This window comes from Talpa occidentalis, unplaced genomic scaffold (assembly GCF_014898055.3).
Source record: "Talpa occidentalis isolate TD23 unplaced genomic scaffold, MPIMG_talOcc4v2.1 talOcc4.8, whole genome shotgun sequence".
NCBI classification, from domain to species: Eukaryota; Metazoa; Chordata; class Mammalia; order Eulipotyphla; family Talpidae; genus Talpa; species Talpa occidentalis.
In genome coordinates, this window is record NW_023605194.1 from 58818402 (window position 1) to 58846092 (window position 27691).

The 27691-nt window shown below is 34.1% G+C and overlaps 1 protein-coding gene across 3 annotated transcripts in view; it reads right to left on the reverse strand.

Moving 5' to 3' along the window:
• Positions 1–27691, reverse strand: part of PRKG1 (protein kinase cGMP-dependent 1) — a 1331556-nt gene that overhangs the window by 105914 nt on the left and 1197951 nt on the right. For all 3 annotated transcript variants that reach the window (XM_054690463.1, XM_054690462.1, XM_054690464.1), the window contains one exon: positions 13329–13403. In XM_054690463.1, coding sequence (XP_054546438.1) covers positions 13329–13403 — 75 coding nt within the window. The remainder of the gene's footprint in view (positions 1–13328; positions 13404–27691) is intronic.

The following is a 27691-nucleotide window of genomic DNA, read 5'->3' on the forward strand; positions in this document are numbered from 1 at the left end:
AAGAATACAGCCTCACTAGAGGTACCTCATTAAGCACCAAGCACTAGCCTAGTTTTCACTAGGTTCAGGGTTTTCTCTCAATAATAGCATAACCTTGGTGAGGGTATGCAGAGAAAGGAACTCTGTTCACAGTTGGTGGGAAGGTAAACTGGTACAGCCATTAAGAAAAACTGTTTGGAGACTCCTCAAAAACTTCAAAATACCCAGATTGCCTTTTCAATATACTCACAACTGAATTGCAGCAGAACAAATTCAGTAAATGCAATGAAAAATAAATGGATAACTATAGCATATATTGGGAGCAATGGTATACAGAAGAAGGAAAATCTTGAACATAACTGTATTTGCAGTGATACATGGGCAGTACAGCTCACAGAGTTTGGGGATAGGGGGCTGCTTCCATACGACTCCTCCTACAGTTGTTGACTTAAGGTTATATATGCACAGCAGGAATTTTTGAGATCTGGTTCTGCACTGGACAAGGGGATCACAGTGTTGGCATGTGGGGCAAAGGATGTACTATTGGAAAGATATAGAAGCTATAGCCATTGTAAATCTATAGAAGCAGGGGTACAGAGTGATTATATATTGAGTCTCCCGATATACAACATTTAGAGCCTGAACTGGCAGAGCGCGCCAGGTTGGATGACCTATATCTCCACATAGAAGAGGCTATTAGTTGCAGGCTAAAACTATGATATATAAGACACCTGCCACCTCTCAAACCAGAGCTAAAACAGAGACAATAACTAAATGCTTTCACTAATCAGAGTATAAGTCACTGTATATAAGAGTCACTGTATCTAACAACAGAAGCAAGTACCCCAGCGTAAGTCTCTGTACTGTAAAAGCAAAGAGAATAACTACTGGTTTAAGTCTCGTCTCTGTTGTAAGGTATTCCCAGTACTGCACCTGTGCTCAAACATAGTCTAGAGGCCTAGACTGACATGAGGCTATGTAAGACATTTAGACTTAGGTGTGGACCTTGAGGAGGGGATTGATGTGGATCCCCTACACAAATTGCAACCATAACAGAGTAGGAAGCTTGCATCTATGACTGTTAACCTGGAAAACAAACCAGAAGTCCTGGCACAAGAGGCCAAAATAGTTCCAAAAAATAATACCAGACAAACTTCAAGACGCATTATATTAAAACTGTTGAAAGCCAATGACAAGGACAAAATATTTAAAACTTTACAAGAAAAAAATGGGTAACCTATTTGGGAATGCCAGTTAGAGTGTCCATGGACTCTTTAGTAGAAAACTTATAGGCCAGAAGGGAGTGGCAAGAGATATGTAAGGTACTTAAACAAAAAGATTTCAAGTCTAGACTCCTTTACCTGCAAGATTAACATTCAAAAAACATAAAGAGTAAGGAACTTAATTGAAAGCAAAAACTAGAAGGATTCATCAGTACCAAGTTGCACATGAAAGAAGTCATGAGGGGGTTATAATATAAGCAATAATACAATAAATATAAAGGTAACAGATACCTGAATTACATAACATGAAGGGGGCAGTAATAATAGGGCCCATCAGGACAAGTTTGAGACCAGATTGTCTCATACCTTAGCAGAACCTTCAAACAAAATTCAATAGAAGTAACATAATATAATGGAAATGAAACCACAGCAAATCATAAAAGTAAAATATATATGAAAAAAAGCAAAGGCAGAGCCTCCCCTGGTGGCACAGCAGTTGAGTGCTGGGCTGAGAGGCTGCCTGTAGCCTCTGTAGCGCTGATTCATTCCCCAGCCGCTGGCGAGGGTCCCACAAAAAAAAAAAAAAAAGCAAAGGCAAACGAAAAAAGTAAATAGCAAAAAAAATGGCAAGAAGCACATATTTCAATAATGATCTTAAATTTAAATGGTTTGAATTCACTTGTTAAAAAGATATAGAGTGTATCTCAAAATAAAGTCCAACCTTCTGTTGTTTATAGGAAACCTTTTTACCAACAATGACTAGCACTGAGTTAGAGACTAAAAGAAAATTCTACAAGGAAATGGTAATCAAAAAGGGCAGAAACACCTATACTTACATAAGCTAAAATAGACTTTCAGTTTAAAAAATTAGTACGAGGTAGAGATATACAAAACTTTATGATTGACAGCCTAATACAGCAATAACACTCACAAATACATGTATAATGATGATGGAGCAGATAGATACACAATACAATTACTAATGGAACAAAAGAGAGACACTGACAACAACACAGTCATACTAGAGGATTTTAATACTCTATGTACACATATAGACAGATCAGTTGGAGAACAAATAGGCAAATGACATCTTTAAATGACAAGCAAGATCAATAGATCTGTCATCTAGAAAAAACTCCACCCGAAAACCACTGCACACTTTTTTTTTCAAGTGCACATGGAATAATTTCAGGAATGGATCATAGGTAGGACAAATCAACTGTCAATAATGCTACAAGGATTAAAATCATACCAATTACTCCTTGTAACCATAAAGACATAACACTAGAAATCAACTATAAAAAAACAGAATAACTAAATTATAGGAGACTAAACAATACATTAAAAGCTATTAGATAAAAGTGGAAATTAAGACATATCAGAAAAATACCTTGAGACTAATGATGAGGATAAAACTTAGCAGAATCTATGTGATGCAGTAAAAGTAATCATAAATGGGAAGATAATTTCAACACAGGTTCACATTAAGAAGCAGGAATAATTTCAAATAAACAATATCATAATAAGGCGATAGCAAGGTAATACATAAAACCCAAAGTTAGTAAAAGAAAGGAAACCTGAAATAACAATGGAAATAAATGGATTAGAAATGAAAAGGACTATACAACATATGTGTGAAACTAAGATTTCAATCTTTAAGAAGATAAAATACATAAACCTCTAGCTAAGTTAAAAAGAAAACATTAATAAACAGGAAGGAGAAATTAGAACAAATTGCACAGAAATACAAAGGACCCTAAGTAATGATGAAGAACAATTGTACAACAAAAATTTTGTAGCTTTGAAGAAGTGGAAACATTACAAGACCAAGATTAAATGAGGACGAACATAAGATTACAATAAATCAATCACAAGAACTGAAATTGAACAGTAATAAAAAGAAAATCTTTCCAAAACAAAATCACAGGGTTAAATAACTTTATATACATGTTCTATCATTTGACTCATTCATCCACTGCACCATAAACTAATAAAACAAATGAACTAAATAAAACAAAAATAAACCTTTAGATTGTAAGGCAAAATGGAGTTATCAAATGAGAAGTAGGTAGGAAGGTGGATCAATTGGTTATAAAGGGTTAGCTGAATAAACTATAGACTTGAACTTTTAATGGTAAATTAAATGTAGTAAATAAAGATGTTGATTTACAATGATGCATACCTAAGATATATTTTAATGCAATGCTGTTTCGAAATTAAAAACAAAAAAGAAGGTTCCAGTGTTGTATGTAAAGTGGGAATAGAATTATGCTATAAACTATATGTACTCCAGGAGAAGACTTCCCTGAATAAAGAAGGAAAATTTAGCCAAAGTTAATTATTTTTCATTCAAAACTGTTGAGAATAGAAAAGGATATACTAGATATTATTCTTTGCTGCATTTTAGAAAGTGTCGTATCACAAACAGGCTCTAAGACATCTGTGTACCCAAGGACAGCTACTGGGTTGCTTTCTTTTCTGTGAAAGCTTGGGGATATGGAAAGGCCAACCTAAATTGCCATATGAGACCAAACTATCCATGGGATTTAAAGAGCTTTGATGTTTCGAAAGTCATTTCCAATCACTGTCATCTAAAATGGCAATAGTTGAAAGGAATCATCATTCCTATTCAGAAGAAGAAAACAAGCGTCAAAAGAAAATGACTTGTCTTCATCCACCAAGCACTGGAATTTTCAATTATCTTTAGTTCTCTGCTCTGTCAATTAGAAAAGTCTGCATGCAAGGACATACCCAAATTCACCTCTATAAAATCTTGCTACCAAGGGAGTCTTAAAGATAAGCATTTATAGAATGAATTAGCAAATGGCCTTTGAGAGTTTTAACATTTTTAATGAATCCCCCCCACCAAAAAAAAAATACTCCTACCTAAGGCCAAGTAGTTATATCATGAAAATCATTTCTTAAGAGAGCTGCCAAATCAGTCTCACTGTATTTGAAAGAAAAATTTACTTTGATGGTCTCTGCAGTCACAAGTCATACTAAGTGTTAATCTGTTAGCATCTCAGTGGCCTTGGAAACTATTCCATACCTCTTTTCAACCTGATTACATGTACTGGAACTTGAAAAGTAAACAGCTCCTGCACAGCTGAAAGCCTACTTATTAGTTCAGGGCCAACAGCTGCAAATTTTTTAAGTCTCCTATGCTTTGCACTGCAATAAAATGGAAAACAATTTTTATAGCCCAGGGAATGGGACTGGGTTGTCTTCTAACCACTCAGCCCTAGAAATGGTCAGCAAGTTCTAATTCTGGTTTGAGGGCTATTTCATAAAGCCATTCTCAGTGTTCTTTCCATTTAATTGGCATATAGTTCCCATTCTGGAACAGGATATTGCTCAGTTGAATTCTTTCCATAGGGGGAAAAACAATTTTCCAGGCTCATTTACCCAAGAATTGCTGAGATCAAGTCCAAATTGGTTTAAACAAAGTCTTGATAAGTTTGTGGGAATACTAAGATCTTTAAAATGCCTGGCCAAAAACAAAAAAACATAAAAACCTAATAAATGCCAAAATTTTGAAGTCAGGATGTTCAAAAGAACAACTTCATGCATATTTGATTGGGTATTTAAAATTTCATGTTTGTGAGATGCTGGATGACCCTGAGGCACTTGGGAAGAGGTTACCAAATAACTGATTTACATAGCTTCTTTTGTTTCGAGATACATTTGATATGTGAGTTTCCAGAGGACTAGCAGAGTCTGCATTTCTCCTGGTTCTAAAGAGCACAGAATAACAGCCCCATGACAAGCAGAGTGAGCAAAAATTTGTCTATGCTAATAAGATGTAATGAAAGAACGTCTTTTATTGTTGTCATACTGTGCCAAACAGTGAGGATCAGCACCAAAAGTAATCTCGAAAATATCAAAGTGTTCCTTTTCAAATGAACTTGTAAACAGATGGGGAGCTTTAAAGCAGTGAGGACTAATTATTAAAACAGGAGTGATATATTTACGTGGGCTAAATTTAAAGATCAACAGAGTGGTCCCTTCACAAACAGGTTATATTCTCTATTCTTGCAGAGTTGAGGGAAGTGATTCTGGTGCTTTGCTGTTTAGTGGCAACGAGTCAGAATCAACCCTGGTGCCTAATTTTTTTTCTGCTTCATTCTTGGTTCATGCAAGTGTTCTGTCTTGGGTACTAGTCATATTTATAGCCCCCTACCATAGTTTCCTCTTTTTTGTTCACTTCATATTTCTGTATTATATGAATCTATTATGAAAAGTGCTTTTTTTCCAGGGCAAGTTAGAGAGTAAATGGACATAATGAGGTGCACCAAGAATACAGCAAGACAAAACAGTCTTTAAGTTTGGAAAACTGCTGTCTCCTTGCTTCCTGACTATCTCTCTTTATTCTGCCCCTCCATTAGGAGATTTATATTACCTCTGGAGGAAAAGGAGCTTATGCATGAAATTATACTATGATTTAGGGGAAATATTTTAATTCCTCTTAGGTAATTTTTTTTATTTAGGTTCTTTAAAGTAAGGACATTTAAACCTACTGAATTATTACCTAATATAAGACAGAAACATGAAACCTTCGTGGCTAAGAAAACACCTCACAAAGTGGTGTGAATTTTGGGGTGGAAATGGTCTGACCGTTCTTTTGAAGGGGTCTGGTTTTGTCTTTGATAGTTAAAAGGAACAGAGACCCACTTGTCTAGTCTTAAATGCTCTCTGTTTTATATTCTTACCTTCTCTATTGGATTTAAAGTGCTCAATTCTCTCACCATTTTGAAAGTTAACAATCTTCCATTATATATTTTTGGCTAATTTGAGACTTCTTATAATTTTGTATAAACTCATTGACTCTTGCTTTCAAATCAAATTCATTTTCTGTCTATATTTGGAGATTTAATCCCAGTCACATCATCTGAAGATGAAAATAAACAAGTGATTTGTTAAATCCAGTTGGCATTTGTTAACACACTGGAACTCTCACTAACTTACAATATTATCGTGTCTTCCTTCATTCTTGAAACAAATGCTGTTCTTGGTTTCTGGGATGTATCTGACTTCCCTTCTATCACTAATCCTCCTTTTCAGTGTATGTTGTGTTTGTGTTTGTGTGTGTGTGTGTGTGTGTGGCTTGTTTTCTTTCCTTGATTTCTTAAATGCTAAAGTTCCTCAAAAATCAGTCCTCAGAGGTATGCTTCTCTCATTCTCTATTTTCTACTGCACCATATCTTTAATTACCATCTACTAGCTAAAGGATCACTATTTGCAAATGAATACCACCTTCTTCTCTGAGCTCTAAAAACTTTCTAACCAAGTCTCAAAGGTACTTTATATTTAACCTGACAGCTCAAAAGCTATTCAAATCACGCTACTCTTGAAACATAGTAATCATATAATCTTCCACTATCATAGAGAATGCGATAGCGTTTTGATTTCCAAATCAAGAATTCTTGCATTATCCTTATCCTTTCTCCCCTTCATCACCAATATCTATTTCCACATGAAGACCTATTAACTTTGCTCCCTAAATAACTCTCAAATGTTTTACTCTCTTTAATTCTTTACTGATCTCCTTCTATTCCTGTCTAACATTATCTCTTACCTGGAAAATAATCTAGTTGTTGACCCTGCTTTCATTTTACACTTCTCCACTCACAGAGGAAAGTGTTGGATTATATAAACTCATCTCATGCATTAGCTTCTAAGTCTGATGTACTTTCCGTAAGTCCCTAACATGGAATACAAAATTTTGAAAGATTTGAACTCAGCCATTCTCTTTCTGATCTCTTTTTTGTATGCTGTGTGCTACTATATTTACTGGCACTTTGGTTCCTTAAATATGTAATGTTGTTTTCTATTTGAGGAATTTGTACATGCTGTTTCTCTGTATAAATCTTACCATGCAGTCTTCAAAATTCAACTCAAAATGTCACTTCCCATAATGACATTTGGAAACATTCCCATAATGATCAATGTCCCTCTCTCTCTCTCTCTCTCTCTCTCTCTCTCTCACTAAACCACATGTACTATGAAGGTAAGGGGCAATTCTATTTTAGTCAATGCTTTGTATGTGACAGTTATACATTTATATATGTAACATTCTGTTACACACAAAAAAATTATTAAATAAATGCATAGACAAAGTGAATAAATATGTATTATGCTGGCTGAACCAAAGGGGCTACAGAGTCTTTGTAGGATGGCTTTAAATCTTCATTATAGGGCTATGGCATGCATTCGATCTCCTGCGAGAGAGCTAACCCACATATGGTGCAGCAGACCTCTCCTGTCTCACCCACTGCTCCCGTCAGCAGTTTATTTCAGCAGATCTACCTGTTTGACTCCCCACTCTGTCTCTGGCGAATCCTCTCACACCTCAGCATCTCTGGCCTAAACCCCAGTTCTATGCAATCAATCAATCAATCAATCTTAAAAAAAATAAATGTGCATTATATCAAGTTATATAGATTAAATAACTGGACCACACTCATTTAGAGGTTGGCACAGATTTTGCCATAACAAAGATTTCCTCATGAAGAAAAATACTGATAATCACTAAATTGTATCATAAATAAATACATTTTTGAATCTATATTTATAGAGCTGTGAGAGCTTCCCAACCTGAGGGCTTTGCCATGGCTCCTTAAGTGTAGCAGGATAAAGCCTAAGCCAGCTGAAGCAAATGGTAAAATATGCTGCACCCACTTTTTTATTATATCATGACAGAAAATAATGTGGTAAGTGTTGCTAGGTGGGACTAATTTGAAAGGTTTTTTTATTTTTTAAGTTGTCTGGTGCTTTTTTTTTCCTTAAGAAGTGACTGAGCTCTCATTCTAAAAAGCACAGTAAGTTGATTCAACAAGGCTAAACTGCAATCAATCTAAATATAAGTTGTCCTTTCATTGTGTTTTCAGGCCACTGCCAAAATGTTTATGAATTTTATATAATCATGTTATAAATGTTTATGTGATGGATACTAAATGGAAAAAAGTTGAATATAAAGTAGTACATTCATTAGAAGTGTAATTGTAAAACACATAGTTATTAGCAGCTGTGATTGATTAGTTGAAAGTGATTTTTGGTTTCTTTTGTCTTTGCCTCACTTTAATTTTTCAATCAAAGTACAAAGAATTTTAATAAAAGTGTCATAATAAATTAAAGACTGATGATTCAAATGTTGGTTTGGTGTATCCTTCACTATGGAATCTACCTGTGGCTATATGTAAATCATCTTATTAGCGAGCATATTTTTATGATAAAGTATTAAAATTAACAAATTACACTGAACTATCTATATATATATATATATAGCAATTAAGACAGCAATGATAGTAAAATTTCAAGATATTTCACTTCAGAATAGCCTATATTCACATATCAGAAATATTTCTAATAAAGATGTGTATCTTTTCTATTTGATATTTCTGCAAGGCAAGTTCTAAATGAGGAGACAGGTTTCTCTACACAAAAAGAGATGTATCACAATAAATATAATTTATTCTTAGAGATAAATACTGAAAACAAACATTGAGTAATAGAACAGTCTCCCGACTAAATTGGATGATTCTTAATATCAGAAAACACACTTCCTATTTAGTATGCATGTCATAAAGCACAATGCTTAACTTATAAGTTAATTTATAAATGATTATTCAATGAATGAATACATATTCTCAAAGGAAAATAAATGTGTACCATTCATCACACATGCCACTTTCTGCTTTTGATAAGGTTTTAATGAATGATCTTTAATTTAATGCTGTGTCTTCTAATAGCTCTCTCTTTTTTTAAAGTTTAGTTATACAAGAAATGGGGTACAGGATAGATGCGCGGGTAGGGGGGTGAGAGGATTCACCAGAGACAGAGTGGGGAACAGAACAGGCAGACTGACGAAATACACAGCTGAGGGGAGCAGCAGGCACGACAGGAGAGGCCTGCTGTGCCATGTGGGACCCTCACCAGCTGGCCGGGATCAAACCGGCACTGCAGAGGCTGCGGACAGCTTCATAGCGCTGTGCTCAACCACCTGCGCCACCAGGGGAGGCCCTCTTCTTATATCTCTTCTAATATCTTTGGAATTATAAATTTATGTTTCCAAAGGAAAAGCCCTTAGTTGACAATTAGCAGCAAACAAAAAAAAAGCTTAAACATGCCATACAGGTAAAGTTTCTATCAAGAATGATTTTATCAGTAAGAAACATATCTCAGGAGACAGGCTGAGGGCACATATCCTGTAGTAGAGGAATTCTGAGAGTAATTTCATTGGACCAATCTTCCCAGACCAGTCATCTGAGAGAAATAGTCAGCATAGATTTTCATCTGTGATTTCATTGGTGAAATCAGTTTGCCAGTGATATGCCAGATATGCCATATTCTGCCAGATATGCTAGCAGTCAGTGTTTTTCAGATGAGAATTTCTAAATTTTTTAAATAAATATTTACAGTTAATCTCATTTTTTGTCCTTTACCAGAAATAGGCATATTAAGATAATACCAATGATGATTTCTCATGGAAAATTAATTTTTAGTTGAGTTCTAAGAAATTAAGGATACCTCAAAAAAAAAGTTCATACAGTCAAGTGAAATGAACACTTTGGTTTTAAGTTTACAGTTTTTATGATCTATGTAGGACTTTAGAGATATTAATGAATTATCTAGGGTGTAGAATCTGTTCTGAGTCCTTCCATATTGATAAAACTTATAAGTTCCTTAAATACAAAGTGGAGTCACAATGTAATCAGGGGAAGATATTCATTTGAAATAGACAAATAGACAACACAAATAGATGTTTAAACTTATTAGTTCAACTAAAAAGCTCTCTCCTGGAAAATAATTCAGTTTGTCTTCTCTGAGTGAAAAGACCCCTAATTGAAAAGATACTTTCAACTTCAGAAATCTGTGGATATTATTAATTAGAAAGTTATAAAATGCTAGTAGTCTAAAAATTTAAACAATCCCTGCTCCAGTTGGAGAGCAAATACATTCCCAGTTTGTATTTATGTGTGTGTATATATATGTATTGGCTATTTCGAGGAATAAAGTTTATATTATTGACCTGTAAAAAATTTGAATTAAATGTTTTGGATACTTATTTCATCAAGATAGTCCCATTTTCTAAAGGATAACTACTACTAAGTAATATGTACAAGGTGTTCATTTAGATTTAGTATTAACTGAATAGAACAGTCAAACAAATCTGTCCCAGTCATTGAATATCGAAGTGTGAACATACTGGTTCATTATAATATATCAGATTTATGGTTCAAATAACAAAAATCTTATAATACTTAGTGGTAGGTAGTCATTTCACTGTCCTTCATTGATCCTATAAAGAGCTTTCTTTTAACTGTTACTTCTTTATAATAATCGCATTAATGGGTATCTTCAGACTAGCTTTAACATATGCCACCAAAGTTAGAGTAGTTTGCCTACACAAGATTAACAACTTCTTTCCCGGGTAAAATTAGTTTTATACAACAGCTATGTAGAATGTCTATAAATCCAATCATATATCAAATGCATTGGTGTATATTTCCAACATCATCATCCACTTGTATAACTCTATAATTTATGAAGTATTTTTTAAATATTACAATTAAATCACAAAAATTCCATTTATATATAAGATAGTGAAATGAAGAGATAACTATTATATCATGACCAAGATCCCTTGGTTAGGAATGACAGAGTTAGGAGTAGAACCTGACCTAGGGTCATATTTTTCATACTGACAAGTTGTTGCCACACCTGTCTTATAATTATCTAAATCAGAATTTCGGTATAACTGTTTCCCTTACAGCCTTTTAGTAGTAACATATGCAAATAAATCCAAAAGATGGGAATTCATGAGATGCACATATAGTTATTTTTATAGGCCAATAATACATTAAAAAAGATACAACTCATCCATAATCAGTTTCCCATCACTGATAAGTTTGAAGCCTGTGACTGACCTTGACTTTGGGTAAATAGGAGCTATGCAAAACCTTTCATTAGAGAATCTGTCTCAAGTTTAACAAGGAAACAGAAATAGATCAAAGAATGCATTAGCTTAAAAGATTTCTGACTTTTTCTAGTGACTCTCAGAATATTTAGATATTTGCTCAAATAGATTCTAGGTGAATTTTCAAGATTACCAACAGCTGCAATGGGAATGTAGAAGGGTCTAGGGCCTATGGAAAAATAGTATGTTGGTTTCTCAAATTATTAAAAATAGATCTAGCATATGACCCAGCAATTCCACCTATGTATCTATATGAAGAATAAAATACACTAATTCAAAGGACATGTGTACTACTATGTTCATTGTAGCAGTAATTAAAATAGCCAGGTTATGGAAATAACCTAAGTGCCTAACAACAGATGAATGATTAAGAAGATGTGGTATATATACACGCAATGGAGCTGAAAAAAAAAAAATGAAATCTTGCCATTTGTGACAACATGGAAGGAACTGGAAGAGATTCTACTAAATAAGTCAGAAGGAGAAAGTCAAATATCAGATGATTTCACTCCTATGTGGAATACAGAGAAACAAAATAATGGAACAGACAAAATTAAATCAAAAGCAACCCTAGAAACTTGACTGCAGAATTGAGGCTACCAGAGGGGTAGGATGGGGGTTTGTGAACAAAGTGTAAAGGGCTCACTGGACAATTGTAGATGATCAACATTGCTATGGTGGTGGGTGTGATGTGGTAACATACATCTGAAGAGGTGTGAACTGTACCTCTAAATCATATACAGTGTTTTCTACCACATTATCTCAATAAACAATAATACAGATTTTAAAAAAAGATTGCTAAAAGTGATATACATAAAGCGTATGTATAAAATGATTCATGGATAATCTTAATTGACTACATATTTTTTTAAAAATATGCTGACAAAAATTATGAGTTTTTATATAGCAAGAAAATGTTCCACTAAGGATAAAGTCTAATAATAACAAAGGATGTTTTATAACTATTAAATCTCATAAAGTATCTTAAATGGCCTCCTCTATCACCTATTAGTGGGATTGGGCTTAGTATCAGAAACTAAAGTTGACATTTAGTATCAATGTGCATTTTAACCTAAACCAAAAAAATTAATACCCATCATCTACAGTATAGGCAATACCAATGACTGTGTGGAATTTGGTGTTCAAACTGGTGAGTATAATTTCCTGAGCAAATTTTGGCAGAAGCACTGCTGGCATTTAACCTCACTCAGGATGTAAATCTATGACCTTTTGAAGGGCAGAGGTAACAAAAGCCAACCATACAGAAGAAATTTTGAATACACACACACAGTTTTGAAAATAGAATTTTATCAGTCAGAATAAATTAAAGTTCTTAATTATTTTAGTTCTAGGCCAAATTTTTTTAATCTTCATAGACTCATAACTCAAAAAATATTATTTTATTTCATTTGCTTTTTAAGTTAAAATCAAATTCTGTTCCTGAAATACTTATGATAAATGTGGTCAATTTCATCCTCTAGTTGGCCTGTATGACTGCTTCACTGGCAAAAAGTGAGGAAGATTATGTAGGTTACACTTTTCAAATAACCTAAAAATGATGCAAGAAAATAAATCTCAAAATTACTTAAAACCTTTGTCAAAAAAATTTGTTTTAAAGCAAGTATTTATGTAGATAAAATTATATCGAGTTATACAAACATGATATCTAATCGGAAAGATACTATTCTCATATCATCCTTATATATTAGTGTCAACAAAATTCAGTTAAAGCAACAATATATTCATATTCATATGGAGAATACTTACTTTACACAGTTTCACAATTATTAAACACAATTCCCATTCATTCAGAAAGTATCTTCATTGGGAGAAATACATTTACATACAACTGTTTGTTCAGCATTTAAACTATTTCCCCTGGTTAAAATTATTTTCCTCACAAAATTGAAGTTTCATTTTTTAAGAAGAGATATATTTACTAACTAGGCGCACTGTGCAATAATTATCTTGAACAGTTTGCTTTTGTTTGCTGTTAAGTAATTTGTTTCTTCCCTTGGAGTGTTAATCTTTGTTAAACCCAACAAAATACAAGATATTATTTCTAGCCAAAACCATTTTTATATATGTAACACATTTGTTATAACTTTTTTTAAATCAAGACTAAGACCAAAGGAAAAAATGTTACTTACTTTGCTTTAGCTTCTGCATCTTCATATGCCTTATTAGAAACATCATCCAATCCTCCAATCAAATGCTTGAAAGAGCTGACAGAAGAAAGACACAATGATAGGATAAATTGTCTACAAAGTTTTAACAAAGACAACTTATGCAGTGACAAGATGAAACAATGTAAATGGATCTAAATAAAAATGAATTCAAACACTTAATCTAGTTACATTATTAAGAAACTTAACAATGGTATAAACTTTGTCAGAGCAAGGATTTCTTCAATCTGTTCATCACTACTACCTAGAACCATGTATGGCAAAAACAGATATCCAAAGGTTTGGATGGAATAAAGTCTATGACACACTAGTTGATATACATCACAAATTTAATGAGTCAGTTAAACCACTAAAATAACAACAAAGTCTACCAATCATGGAATGCCTACTATATGTCAGATACTATTAACTTTCATGAGCATTGGCCTCTCTGGTGGTACAAGGGCTTAAGCACATCACTGTGAAGCTATCAGGAGCCTCTGCAGCACTAGATCGATCCCCGGCCGGCCAGGGAGCTACCCACATGGTGCAGCAGACCTCTCCTGTCTCGCCCGCTGCTCCCCTCAGCAGTGTATTTCAGTCTGCCTGTTCTGTTCCCCGCTCTGTCTCTAGTGAATCTTCTCACCCCCTGCACCTCTGGCCTGTACCCCAGTTCTTGTATACATAAATAAATAAATCTTTAAAAAAAAACTTTCATGAACATGTAATAATTCTACTTTTCAAACAAACTATAAAAGATAAGCATCATTATCACCACTTGACCTGATCTTCAAAGACACAATAAAGCAGAAGATAACAATAAGGAAGCGAGGCATATAGTAAAATCAATTCATTTTGGAAGAGTGAAAAAATGACTAGCATAAAACAAGAGTAATACAAATTTATTTGAGATCTTATTATGCACCTAGAACTGTAAGTACTGAATACATCCAGATAGAGTAACTCTTATATACACTTCATTTTGGCAGCTACTGAGCTGGACTGAATGAAAGAGCAACATAAGTCTGTATTCAGAAGTCTGAGTGCTCACATAAATGACTGGAGTCCTCAGTGTTTATATGCCAGGCAATGTTCTGTGTGCTTTACATGTAGTAAATGTTTTAATAGGAACAAATGTTTTAACCATCCCAGCAGTTAGTATTATCTCTGTTTTATAGATGAGGCCTCATCCTAAGGCATGAGAGGTTAGAAAACTGACCAAAAACCATTCAGCCAGTAAGTATGAAGACTGCCATAGAAGGAAGCAATCATTTCCCTTCATATTCTTAAAACCTATACAGCCTATACCATGGCTGCTATCTAAATAACCATGCCTATCAATATCAGACATCTATCAAATCCCTAGCAGTATCCTGTGTGGGTGGAGAATTTTAAGTGCTGTAAGAAATTACATTAAAATTTAAAACCTTGATAGTCATAATACATGCACATGGCTTTGTGTGTTGTGAACACTGAACAAGAAAATAAGCAAGTGTAGGTCTGGAATCATATAGGAAGTTTGCTGACTTCAATTTAATTTGCTTGATCACTTTCTCATACACTCACTTTTGGGAAAGCCTATAAAGAGGAACTTGACACTCGGCTAGGAGGTGAATGAACAGGAATAGCAGCTGTTGTCTCCTGCCCTTGGGTAATGATCTCATCTGAGGGTCAGGGTAAGTACACTGCTGGGCTAAATATACTAATTATTTCTAATAAAAAAAGGGGTCAAAAGAAAATGACTAGTCAGAGGGCCAAGGATTCAAGATTCTTATTCTAAAGGGTAAAGTTTCCTGTACTGAATTGTATTAATGAATGTCAAATAAATGAATGCTGAATTGAGTGAAAAATAGGCAGTGGTCCTTGTAAAATTTTCAAAAGTATATAATAAATGATGAAAATGATAAATATAACTCCTATTGCGGAAAATAATATAAATATGATTTTTGCCATTGTTCTTTATATGGTAAATTTCCCAGCCTCTCCATGGACTATATTGGGCATTAGAGACTAAGTGTGCTTTTATAGAAACTTCCTAAGGCTAAACAGGTTCACACTGTAAAATATTTTTCTTTCTTACTATAAAAAATTAATGACATGATTGATTTCCTGGTTTCAGTCAATATGAAATTTAAGCACAGTCTGTTACTCATCCCAGAAGACTACAATTTAGCAGCAGGCACAGGATGATAGTCCATATTCTCTAGTGCCACTTCCATTTTTTATAATACTTAAATATTTTTAGTAAAACCAAATATAAAACATTGTGAAAGGTATTGACAAAGAGAAACCAGACAATTATGTGTAAAACCAAGGAACAATAAGCATGAAAACTTAGCTCATCAAATACATTAAGATATATTAAAGAGGTTTTGTTCTCGTATATTTGAAGCTCAGTAATTTTGAGAGTTCAGATAGTAAAAATACTTCTCTCTTCCTTCTAGTATCTATTTGAGTTAAAAACACCTTAAGTAGGATAACACATTATCAAAGAATTAGTGTGAACTGATGACACACTTAATAAGGATAAAGGCCTTTGTAATTAACCCATTAGTCTAGGTTAAAACACCATAGATCATTTTTTCAAATAGTTTGAAATGTCTGTTTGCAAAATATGCAAATAGAAAAGCAAAGGTCTGGTTAAGCTGTACAGCATTTTAAAATGATAAATCATCTAATCTCAGCTTAAAAGTTCATTGAGCCTACTTGAAAAAATACACATTTATTACTGAAGCATTTATTATTGAAGCAACATCGGATTCAGGTTTACATCCTTAAAAATCAACATGTATATACAGGACATTCTAGAAATAGTAATGACCTGTTTATATTCATTTTTGTTCAATCTTAGTCATATCCAAAGACAACTACTGCATTTAAAAAGAATAAAGAAAGGAGGTATTTGAATTATGACTTTTACATGTAAATCTTCTTATGTATCCCTGTTTTAAATAGGTATTTTCTATTTAGAGGTAATAATCCAATATTTAATTTTTTACTATTAGACAAAAAAGGGAAATGATATGCACTTACAGAAAGCCTCAGCCTTGACATGATGGAAGCTTATTTTTAAAATATACTCCCTCTAATGGAGATAAACCATTTTCATTTTAAAATACAACCACTAAAATAAATAAATAAATAAATAAAATAAAATCACTTTCATAAGAAAAAATTCTTAAAAGTGACAGAAGGAATTAATAATTTACTTATAACTCATCACCAATAACTAATCAGAACATTTTTATGTATTGCTTTTTAACCTTTTCTACACAGCTTCATTGGTCTTATTTAGAGAGTTGTAATCATAAAGTAATTTAATGTAACAATTATGACTGAATATCCTAATTTATCACAATATTTAGGGTACATACATTTTATTTTTAAAAGCTCCATAAACAATAATTTCACATGCTTCACAATGGGTCATTACACACATCAGAATTTCTACTTATCCATCTGCACACACATACAGCCACCAACTTAAAAACACACACACGTACAAATCCAAAGGAAAGAAGGGCTGTAGCTGATATATATAAATTTTATATTTATGAGGATTGAACATATGGAATTTCTTTTGAAATTGGGAACATATGTCCTTTGTAAGTAATCTTCATTTAGAAATCAATCCCAGCCAAGTAACATTTTCAAACATGAAACAAATGCAACCTGCCAATATCCTCAGTCTCTTCAATCAAATGGTTGTATTTAACTAGAAGTTTAATAAATTGTAGCATCTTCAAGCAACATTAATAGGTTCCAAGTGCCTCTCTGGCTATCCCTGCAATGATCAATGAATAATTTAAGAGATCTCAATAAGCATAAATGATGAAGTTTCAGAATTTATCATTCCTGGTGCAAGTATGAACTAATTGATGTTTCATTTTTCCCTCTGACAGATACTCTATAGGAACACCTGCCATCTGTGTGGACTTCCATCAAAAAGTCATTTATAAAAGTATTACTATAGGTGACAGATGCCTTTTTAAATATTTACTCAGGTTCTATGACATTTCTTAACAATTATAGAAGACTTTTGTTCTAATTCAGAAGGGGATTATAACAAAAGGTTTTGAACACTTTAATGAATGAGTCAATATCATAAAATATTATTTACCAGTTATAACAAACATATAATCATTTATATAAATGATTATATAGCTATATACAAATATAAAAAATAATCATTCAATTTTCTTTTTAAACAAACTCAATGTCTGAATTATATTTTAGCATTGTTAAATAAAATATCCAATTTCACATATTCTCTAGATTTCACTCAAAATAAATGAAAGAAACATTATTAGGCAAAACTGTTTCAATTAGGGCATTTGAACAAGAGTCACTGGGTGCACACTGTGTGAGGCTCTTTTGTTTATTTTCTTAGGATGTGAAATACAATTTGAAATTTTCACAGATTTGACAGAATTTTTTAAGGAGATGGAGAAATTGTTATTAGTTAAATTTGTAGGGGTAGAAATAGAGCAAACGGAAAATCCCTTTTATGTTTAATGTCGGTTGTATAAACAAACACACTTGCAGAGAGAGTTGGAAATGAAACAAGAAAGGAGGGAGAGGGTGTAAAGAAGGGGGCTGGGGGAAGAAGAGGGAAGGGAGGGAGAGAAATAAGTGGGAGGAAGGAAGGGGAAATAAAGACCTTGCACATCAAGAATAATGCTATTTATAGAAAATTTCCTTAAGAAATATCAGATAAAAGACTCTGCTTCTCATTCTAGAAAATTTGTCTGTTTTAGAACATTCTAGTGACAGTAACTCAGTGGGTAGTAATTTCAGTTATTAAGATGTTTTCATTATAAAGGCAAAACATCCTTCTGAAGGGAGCTGATTACTCAGTGGTGTAGCTAAAAAGTGTATAATTTTGTTCTTTGGTTGTGATATGATGAGACTTCACCTACAGAGAAATGGGCTATTAAATTATTAGAAAGTCAGTTCAAATATCAGAGATCAGCATTATCCTGCTGCTAAAAAATAACAGCACTTACATTTTATTTTACAGAGTACAAAGTAATTTTTAGAAGTCATGTATGTATTCAATAACCTATATATGTATGTATGTGTGTGTATATATATATATTAGTTGAATTAGTGCTCATGAGTTCCCATCCTCTGTTCCACTGTAGTGTTTAGAACTCTTGTATAAAAATATTTAAAATAGAATCATTTCACATTACAACAGGATAGAAGAAAATCTCAAAAACATAAAGCATTGTTTTCATTACATCTTAAATAGAATGGCGACCTGTTTTTAACAGTTAAGGATTTTATGTCAGAAAGAATCAAAACTGTAATATTAAACCAGAAACGACTGCATGCTTCCACATTGCTAAGCAAAATGTTTGTGAGATGTTAGCTGTACTCCTAACAAAGCTCTCATAATTTTGACATTATATGAGTATACCCCCCCAGAATTTGTAAACCTGACTCTTGGCTAAGTCCTTTAAAATACATATTTATTAAGGAAAAATAAAAAGTTAGTGTCCCAAACTAGCTGGAACACTTGCTATATATTGCTAAGGGCCAGATTTTAGAAGGATCATTCACTATTTTGTTACTTTTATTCAGAAAAATATTTAAATAACCTAGTATCTTCAGGTAAAGGCTTTTTGGCTACTTTTTTATTTATAACTAGAATAGTCATGATTCTTATGTTCCTACTATCAAGTACCATGGATATATGTCCCTTTGAATGGGGGAGGGAAGCCTCAAAAGTAATAAATCAACCAATATCTAGCCTATCCAATTACCCATCCATCCATTCATTTGTATTTATATGATACCTTCTGTTTATAAAGAATTCAAGCAATGTGGATTATGCAAAAAGAAATAAGGTTCACCCTTAAGGAATTTACTGCCTTATAGAAAGAAATAAAAAATTGTAATACAAAGTGGGGCATAAAGATGTGGATAAATGCTTATCTGAAGACTGCAGTGTCCATAAAAGTAATGTTATGTACTCAAAATTATATCTGATAGTAATGTCAGACAAAGCATTGACACATTTATGAGCGAATAGTTTTCCGATGAGTTTTATTTTTATTATGTACCTTTTTATTTGTAAGAGAAAATTACACACACCAAAGTGTTAGACATTCATCTTTGTCTTTCCCTTTTGGGAATAATCCCATTATACATTAGGGAAAAATGGTTACAAGAAGGAAACATTTAAACTACTTCCTAATTTTATGCTTTAAAAATCAAAATTTCAAAATAATGATCTTAACTGGCCTAGTGACCAAAAAAATGAATAGTTAATGGAACGATCCCCATTTCATTTACTGTGATTTCTGAGGAACTAAAAGCTGTATGTAGTGCTGGTTTTTATATCTCATTGGTCCAATTAGTCTTCTCTAGGGTTGAGCCCTGCTGCATTAACTAGGTTTTTCTTAATAGTCAAATGACAATTTCTAGTTTTGAATTGTAAGGTTAACTTTTTTTCCTGATCCCAGTAGTAATATGGAAAAAATTTGAAAGGTGCTATAAAAACCCAGGTGAGAAAAGCTTACTTGTAATACTATAACCCCAAACTAAACACATGTTTCATGTAGTCTTTTAGATATCTTTCAATGTTGTTTTAAAGTTGGAATTGTATTGTTTCAGTACTTACTTGAATCTATATTTGTGTACATACAATAACTAACATAATAGTTAAATGAAGGGGGAAAAATAATCCACTCAAGCATGTAAAACATGCTTAATCATATTGAAACATCCTGTATGAATTTATTAAATATCACTTATTTTTATAATTCCTTATATTAAAATGTATCCTGTTTAAGCATCTGTGATAAGTTTTATTTATCTTTAACTCTGAGACTTTTAACATATAAATGTTAAGAATGTGTTAAATTTTTAGTAGTGTAATAAGAGAAAAGCTGTTTTTAAAAGATATATTTTGAGATTTTTTTTCCCTAAACCATTTTGAGTTTATTAATATTCTATCTTAAAGAGGCATAAAAGATTCCATATACAAGTTACACTTGCTAAAGCATGACTGAATTCAGAAATCTTTTGTAGACTAGTGCTACTCAAACTATGATTGGTAAATTTTATTGGCTGTAAAGAACAAGGTACAGAAGTTTAGAAATTTTTAGAGTAATTTCACATTGCTGAGACATCTAAGGGCAAGGCCAGTAGACTTGTATTTTTGAGCAGAGTATAGACCTATTTATTATCAAAGCACAGGCAGAAATATTTGGTATAATCTGTAAACAAATGCCATATAGGTCATACACAGGAAGGTAATGTTATGCTTTAATATTGATTTGCTAATTGTAACTTAAAGTATATAGCATCTTTAACATTTATTGAATGATAATTTAAATGTAGCCCTGATTTTGTAGGATAAATTGATAGAACTAGCATGTAATGATTAATGAAAGCAGAACATTTTTTATATACAAAACTAATACTGATTTTATTAAAATCACTTCCTTCATTTCTGTTTTCTCTGCTCTGAGTCTATAACGGTTTAGCTACAATAACTCCCAGCAAGTGACATTTCCATCAATCCAACCTAGTTCAGAAAAGTTTGAAGCAAGAAACAGGCACATTTGGCGCATTAAAGACTAAAAATACTGGCAATGATGTAAAATACACAAAAATAAATATCAAAAATGATGAAAAATATTTGCAGGCACAGTATCATTAAAAGTGTAGCCATTGCAGTTAGGACAGAGAATTGCTATTTAACTCACAATTTTGACATTGTTCAGAATACAAAAAAGGTATAATAGTCATTCTCATTCTTACTGTTGATATATTCACTCTCCATGGCAAATGTGATTGACTTTTGTAATTATTTTCTTTTTATCTAGTATTATATCTGTCTTGCTATTTTTATTGAAGCATAATTTTATTTGCTCAATCTAAAATTTTAAATATGTGGGCATTAATTCTTATGGCTTTACTTTTTGTTTTTTTTAGTAATTCTTTTATTTTATAAAATCTTCTATCCATGATAGATTAGAAATTAAAACCAAACTGGTCCTACACACAGGTCCCCTGGAGAAGCACTGTCTTAAGATCACGGCCTTCTCTCCTACCCTCTCTTATACACCCTTTCTGAATTCCACTTATACCCTGTGGCTGCTTTTTCAGAGCACTTATTACATAGTCCTGGAGTCAGTATGTGTTTTTCTGTTTGTGTTTTTGGTCAGTCTCTATCACTGGACACTGAATTCTTTTTTTTTTTTTTTTTTACAGTATTTATTTTTTACAGTATTTATTTTTTTAATTTTTTTAAATAAATTTTATTTTTATATTCCCCATACAATTGCAATCCCCTTATTTTGACCCCAATCCCTCCCCTCCCCGCCCCCCACCTTCCATAGAGTGTCTCTGGTTCATAGTTTTTTGTTGATTTTGATTTTCACTTTCTTATAGTTATTCAATTTCCTGGCCCCTTAAATTTAAGTTTTCTAGATTCCTGCTATGAGTGAGACCATCCGGTATTTTTCTTTTTCTTTCTGGCTTATTTCACTGAGAATGATCCCTTCCAGCGCCATCCATGTTGCTGCAAATTGCATGTGTTTATCTTTTTTGAATGCTGAGTAATATTCCATGGTGTGTGTGTACCACATCTTCTTGATCCAGTCATCTATTTTTGGGCATTTGGGTTGTTTCCAAAGCTTAGCTATTGTAAATAGTGCTGCTATAACCATAGGGGTACAGGTGCTCTTTGGAATTGATGTTTCTGTGTCCTTCGGGTAAATACCGAGGAGTGGAATTGCTGGATCATATGGAAGCTCTATGTTTAGTAGGTCCAGAAATCTCCACACAGCTCTCCATAGTGGTTGGACCAGTTTGCACTCCCACCAACAGTGCAGGAGAATTCCTTTTTCTCCACAACCTCGCCAACATTTGTTGTTGCTAGTTTTTTTAATATGTGCCATTCTCACTGGTGTAAGATGGTATCTCATTGTAGTTTTGATTTGCATTTCCCTGATTACAAGTGATGTTGAACATTTTTTCATATGTCTGTTGGCCATTTGCATTTCCTCTTCAGAGAAATTTCTTTTTAGCTCTTCTGCCCATTTTTGACAGGATTATTTACTTTGTTGTTGAGTCTCATCAGCTCTTTGCAGATTTTTGTGATCAGTCCTTTATCATTAGTGTTGGGTGCAAAAATGTTCTCCCATTCGGTGGGGTTTCTCTTTGTTTTTGTTATTGTCTCTTTTGCTGTGCAGAAGCTCTTTAATTTGATTTAGTCCCAGCTGTTGATCTTTGCCTTCACTATCACTGCTTTGGGTGATGTGTCTGTAAAGATGTCTGACACTGAATTCTTTAATGTTCAGGGGTTTTTAACCATTTTCCCTAGTGCTAGTGAAGTTCCCGCACACAGAAACACCCAATAAATTCTTTCTGAAGAAACCGATGAATCAGTTACTTTTCTGATTTCAAAAACAATTTCAAAAATCTGCATTCCAGGAAATTAATCACCCTATATTTAATGAACAATTTTCTGAATTGAAAAATGCATAAAATTGCTCTATATTTCAGAGGAAAGTTAGAAGAATAAAAGACAAATTATTTATTGGACAAATATTAATATACTAATGACTATAATATAGAATATTTGTAAAAAGAACAGTTTCCTAACTAATATAGTTACTGGCAGCATGAGAGAGAAAAATCATTGAATATGTCAAATCCATGAACCTACATTTTGCAAAAATCATTCAATACGTCAAATCCATGAACCTATATTTTGCTAAGAACTCACCACGCATGGGTAGTAAACAAGGTAAAAGTCAACCTATCATATAGGCATCTACTTGTTTAATCCAGAGTATTTGGAAAAGGACCTGGGATGTGCATTTGGGAGGAAGGGCTTCCCTGGGTAACAAAGCTTTCTTTCCAACAGGCGCAAGGTATCTATCTAATTTACCAATCATATCTTGGAAGGTAGAATTGCTGGGACCTCACAGCATCTGTGAGTCTCTGAAGGTAATATTTTCCTAAAGAGAATCACTTTCTCATTCTTTCGAATCCTAATCCAGGTCAGCAAACTACTGCTTCTAGATCAAATCTAGTCCACTTTGTTTTTGAAGATAAAGTTTCACTGGAACACAGCTACTCTTATTTTTCATATTATTGTCTATGCTTTTTTTATGTATAACAGCAGACTTGAATAGTTGTAACAAAGGCAGTATGACCTAAAAAGTTCAAAGAATTTACTCTCCAGCCCTTTACAGAAAAAGTGTGCAGACCTTTGCTCCAGATGTTCTTTGTCCCCTCAAACTGCCATCACCATATGTAATCCAATAATGAATGTAAATTCTGCCTTCAAAATCTGAGAAGAATTCCTTCTGTCCTATTCCTCTTCAGCCCCAGCTACTATTCTCCCTCTTGGGAATTACTGTAATAGCTTTTTCTTTACACCACTCTTGTCTTTACACAGTAAGCAGAGAAATCTTTTAAAAACAAAAATCAGATCGCATCACTCCTCAACAACCTCTGTGATTTCTACCATGCTTCCTCTGTTCTTAGGATACACCAAACTTCACTGGGCTCAGAGCATTTGTCCAGTCTGGAACATTATTTCTCTAGATCTTCACATGATTATTTCTCAAAAATACTCCGTCTCGGGGCCTCCCTGATGGCACAAGGGGTTGAGACGCAGCACTGTGAGGCTATCCACAGCCACTGCTGCACGAGTTCGATTGCTGGCCAGGGAGGTGACCCACATAGCACAGCAGACCTCTCCTGTCTCTCTAGCTGCTCCCCTCAGCAGTGTATTTCAGTATATCTGCCTGTTCTGCTCCCCACTGTCTCTGGTGGATCCTCTCACCCTCCATATCTCTGGCCCAGTTCTTTATGCATAAATAATAAATCTTTAAAAAAATTACTCAGTCTCACTTCTAGTGTGTCTTCATATAACCAATGCACAGTGGCCTTTCCCCAAAATCCCTACTGTTACTCATTTGTCAATTTAACCCATTTTATTTTATCTCAGCAGTTATCACTTGCTAAAAACTGTTTTATTTAAATATCTATACTTTTCCCCCTAATAGAAATAAATTTCATGAGGTAAGCAAAATATTCTATCTTATTTTCAATAACTATTTAGGAGCTAGAATATTATCCAGTTTATAACAGAAATTTGAAATAAATTAATAAACAGATGGATGAATTTATTCATCCAATTACCCATTTTCAACTCATTGTGGGTGATGAGAAGATAGAAAAAAACAGTTCATACTTTTGAAACAATTTTTTATCAGAAGTTCAAAGGTATGAGATAAAGTTCTTTGGGCAGGCACCTATAAGAATGATGAATTTTTAAAACAAAAAGCTTCAGTCTAAACAAATTGCTCATCTAAATTTTGGATGCTAATGAAATTACTTTGGTATAAATATGGGCAAAATGGTTGGAAACATGTAACAATTTACATTTGAATTAAATATAGCACATTGAATAAGCTTAATTATTTTACACTCTAATAGAATTTATATCTATGAAGCCCAACTCGAATAAAACTGAATGAAATGATTTAAAAATGTAGCACAACTTTCAATTTCAATTAAAATCAGGAAAAATTATAATCACGTCTCATGGGACAGTTTATCATTTATGTAATAGAGGAAAATAATCACTTAAGTATAGATTGCTATGGTGTGCCAGGTTCATGTTTCATTTTCCTTAAAAAAAAATACTGCATAATTATATTTAAACTAGAGCGTGAGTGCCGTGGACATTATTTTGTGGTGGGCAATTAATTTAAATAAGTGTTAGAATCTCTGTCTGATTTTATCAGACATACTAACAGAAGTAAATATTGACCTCGGAAAAGATAGTGTCAGAGGAAGTTCTCTCCTTTGCTCCCACGAGGAACAATCTTTAACAACAACAACAAAAAAAATTATTCATGTATCCATACAATAACTGGGGTACAAGGCCAGAAGTGTGGAGGGTGAGAGGATTCACCACAGAGTGGGGAACAGAACAGGCAGACTGACTGAAATATGCTGCTGAGGGGAGCAGCAGGTGAGAGGAAAGAGGGCTGCTGCACCACATGGGTCACCTCCTTGGCCAAGGATTGAACTTGTGCTACAGTGGCTGCAGATAGCTTTATAGCGCTGCATCTTAACCCTTGCGCCACCAGGGAGCCCCCCCAACCCCCGCCCCCGACCTGAGGAAAATCCTAAAGTTGTCCAGAGGAGCACTGGACCCAAAGGGGCTTCATGACTTGGAGCAAAACTAGAGAGCACCTCATGGACAAAGAAAACCAATGTAGACCATGCCAGATGAGACACTGAGGCAATTCAACTCCATACAATAGAGCCTCGCTGGTGGCACAGGGGATAAAGACAGCTCTGTCAAGACACTGCCAGCCACTACAGCACTAGCTATTACAGCACTAGTTCGATACCAGGCAGCCAGGGAGCTGACCCACATGACACGGCAGACCTCTCCTATCTCGCCCACTACTCCCCTCAGCAGTGTATTGCAGTAGATCTGACTGTTCTGCTCTCTACTCTCTCTGGTGATTCCTCTCACCGTCCCCCCCCCCACACACACACACATCTCTGGCTTATACCCCAGTTCTTGTATACATAAATAAATATATATTTTAAAATATCAACTCCATACAACAAAAGGTGAGTGGAGAGGAGGGAAACTGCTACAAAAACCTTGAAGGCGTGCTGTCTTCTGGCTGTTAGTCCTGGGGAGGAGAGAGCTGAGTGGTGTGGATGAGCACCAGAGACTGAAGGGAAATACATGCAGAGAGCTGGCATATGCCCAGCAACCATGCCCCCAGTGAAGCAGACGGGGTGTTAAATTGAGCTGCCTCCACCCCACAACCTTGATATTGGTGCTAACCATGTGAAAAGTACAGACAGAACTCAGAGTGTAGAGATGTGGATGTGGAAACCAAGAAAACAGGACACTCAGAGATAACAGAAGAGGACTATCAGAGGTGCCAGAAAACTGACCCAGTCCATGCATACAAACTTTCACGAGAAACTGTACAACTACAGGTCCATCTCCACCCTGACTAAGCAGCTACAGATTAGTTCTCCCCTGCATGTACAGAGTCCCCCAAATGTCAAACATCTAAAATTGCATACGCTGGGAAAAACTAAAAAATATATACATAAAAATCATAGTGCCATCTGCTGGAAAGGTAGAAGTTCTCACCCTCCAAAAAGGAGCAAACTGAAAAGCTGCAAATGGACAGAGAAATACAACATATGGCACCTTGAAGCCTCAAGTGAATATGTCACTAAAAGGAGAGAACATATTTTCCAACTCAAACAAAAATACATGGACAATCTTTTATCATGATCAGACATAGAGTTAAAAATTGCCATGACAGTGGCGTGGTGGTTGAGCGCTGGGCTGCGAAGCTGCCCGCAGCCTCTGCAGCACCAGTTTGATCCCCAGATGCCAGCAAGGGTCCCACATGGCATGCAGACCTCTCCTGCCACGCCTGCTGCTCCCCTCAGCAGTGTAATGTGTCGGTCTGCCTGTTCTGTACCCTGCTCTGGCTCTGGTGAATTCTCTTACCCTCCTGTGATTCTGACTGTACCCAGTGCTTGTATAAATAAATAAATAAACAAATAAATAAATAAATAAATAAATAAATAAATAAATCTTAAAAAAAAATTGCCATGACAAATTCAAGAAGATGGTAAAACACAGAAAAGCTGATCAAAGATATTCAGGAAAACAAATGAAAGCGCTAAATAATAAAATTCATATAAACAGAAGATAGAAATTGAAGCTTTAAATAAGAAAATGACACAGATGCTTGGTATATAAAGATCAGCAGAAGAAATAACCAGTTTTGGAAGCAGGATAGACTTTCAAATGGAAGACTAATTCAGTGACTCTGAAGGTAGTAATATACAAAGAACACAGGGTAGTGGAACAAAGAGAATCATGAAGGAAAAATGGAAGAAATATTCAAAAATTATTCAACTACATTAGGAAAGGCAACACAAACAAACAAACAAACAAACAAACAAACAAAACCCAGATATTCCAGAAGGAGGAGGAGAGAGAGAAATGGAAATAGGAAACTTGCAAAGAAATAATAGAGGAAAACTTCCCTAACCTGGTGAAGAAAGAAAATATACATATCCATGAAGCTAAAAGAACACCTGGTTAGATAAATGTAATGACACCTACACAAATATAAGGGTTGGGGGACATAATTTAGTTTGTAATGGGGATTTAAAAAAAATAATTAGTAGTAATTTAGATGGAAGATAAACAGTTACATTATTGGTTATTATTGGTTTCCTTTTTTTTTTTTTTAACTGAACCTAAAGTATACTGACATTTTCATCATATTTCTCTCCCAGAGGAACTAACCCAA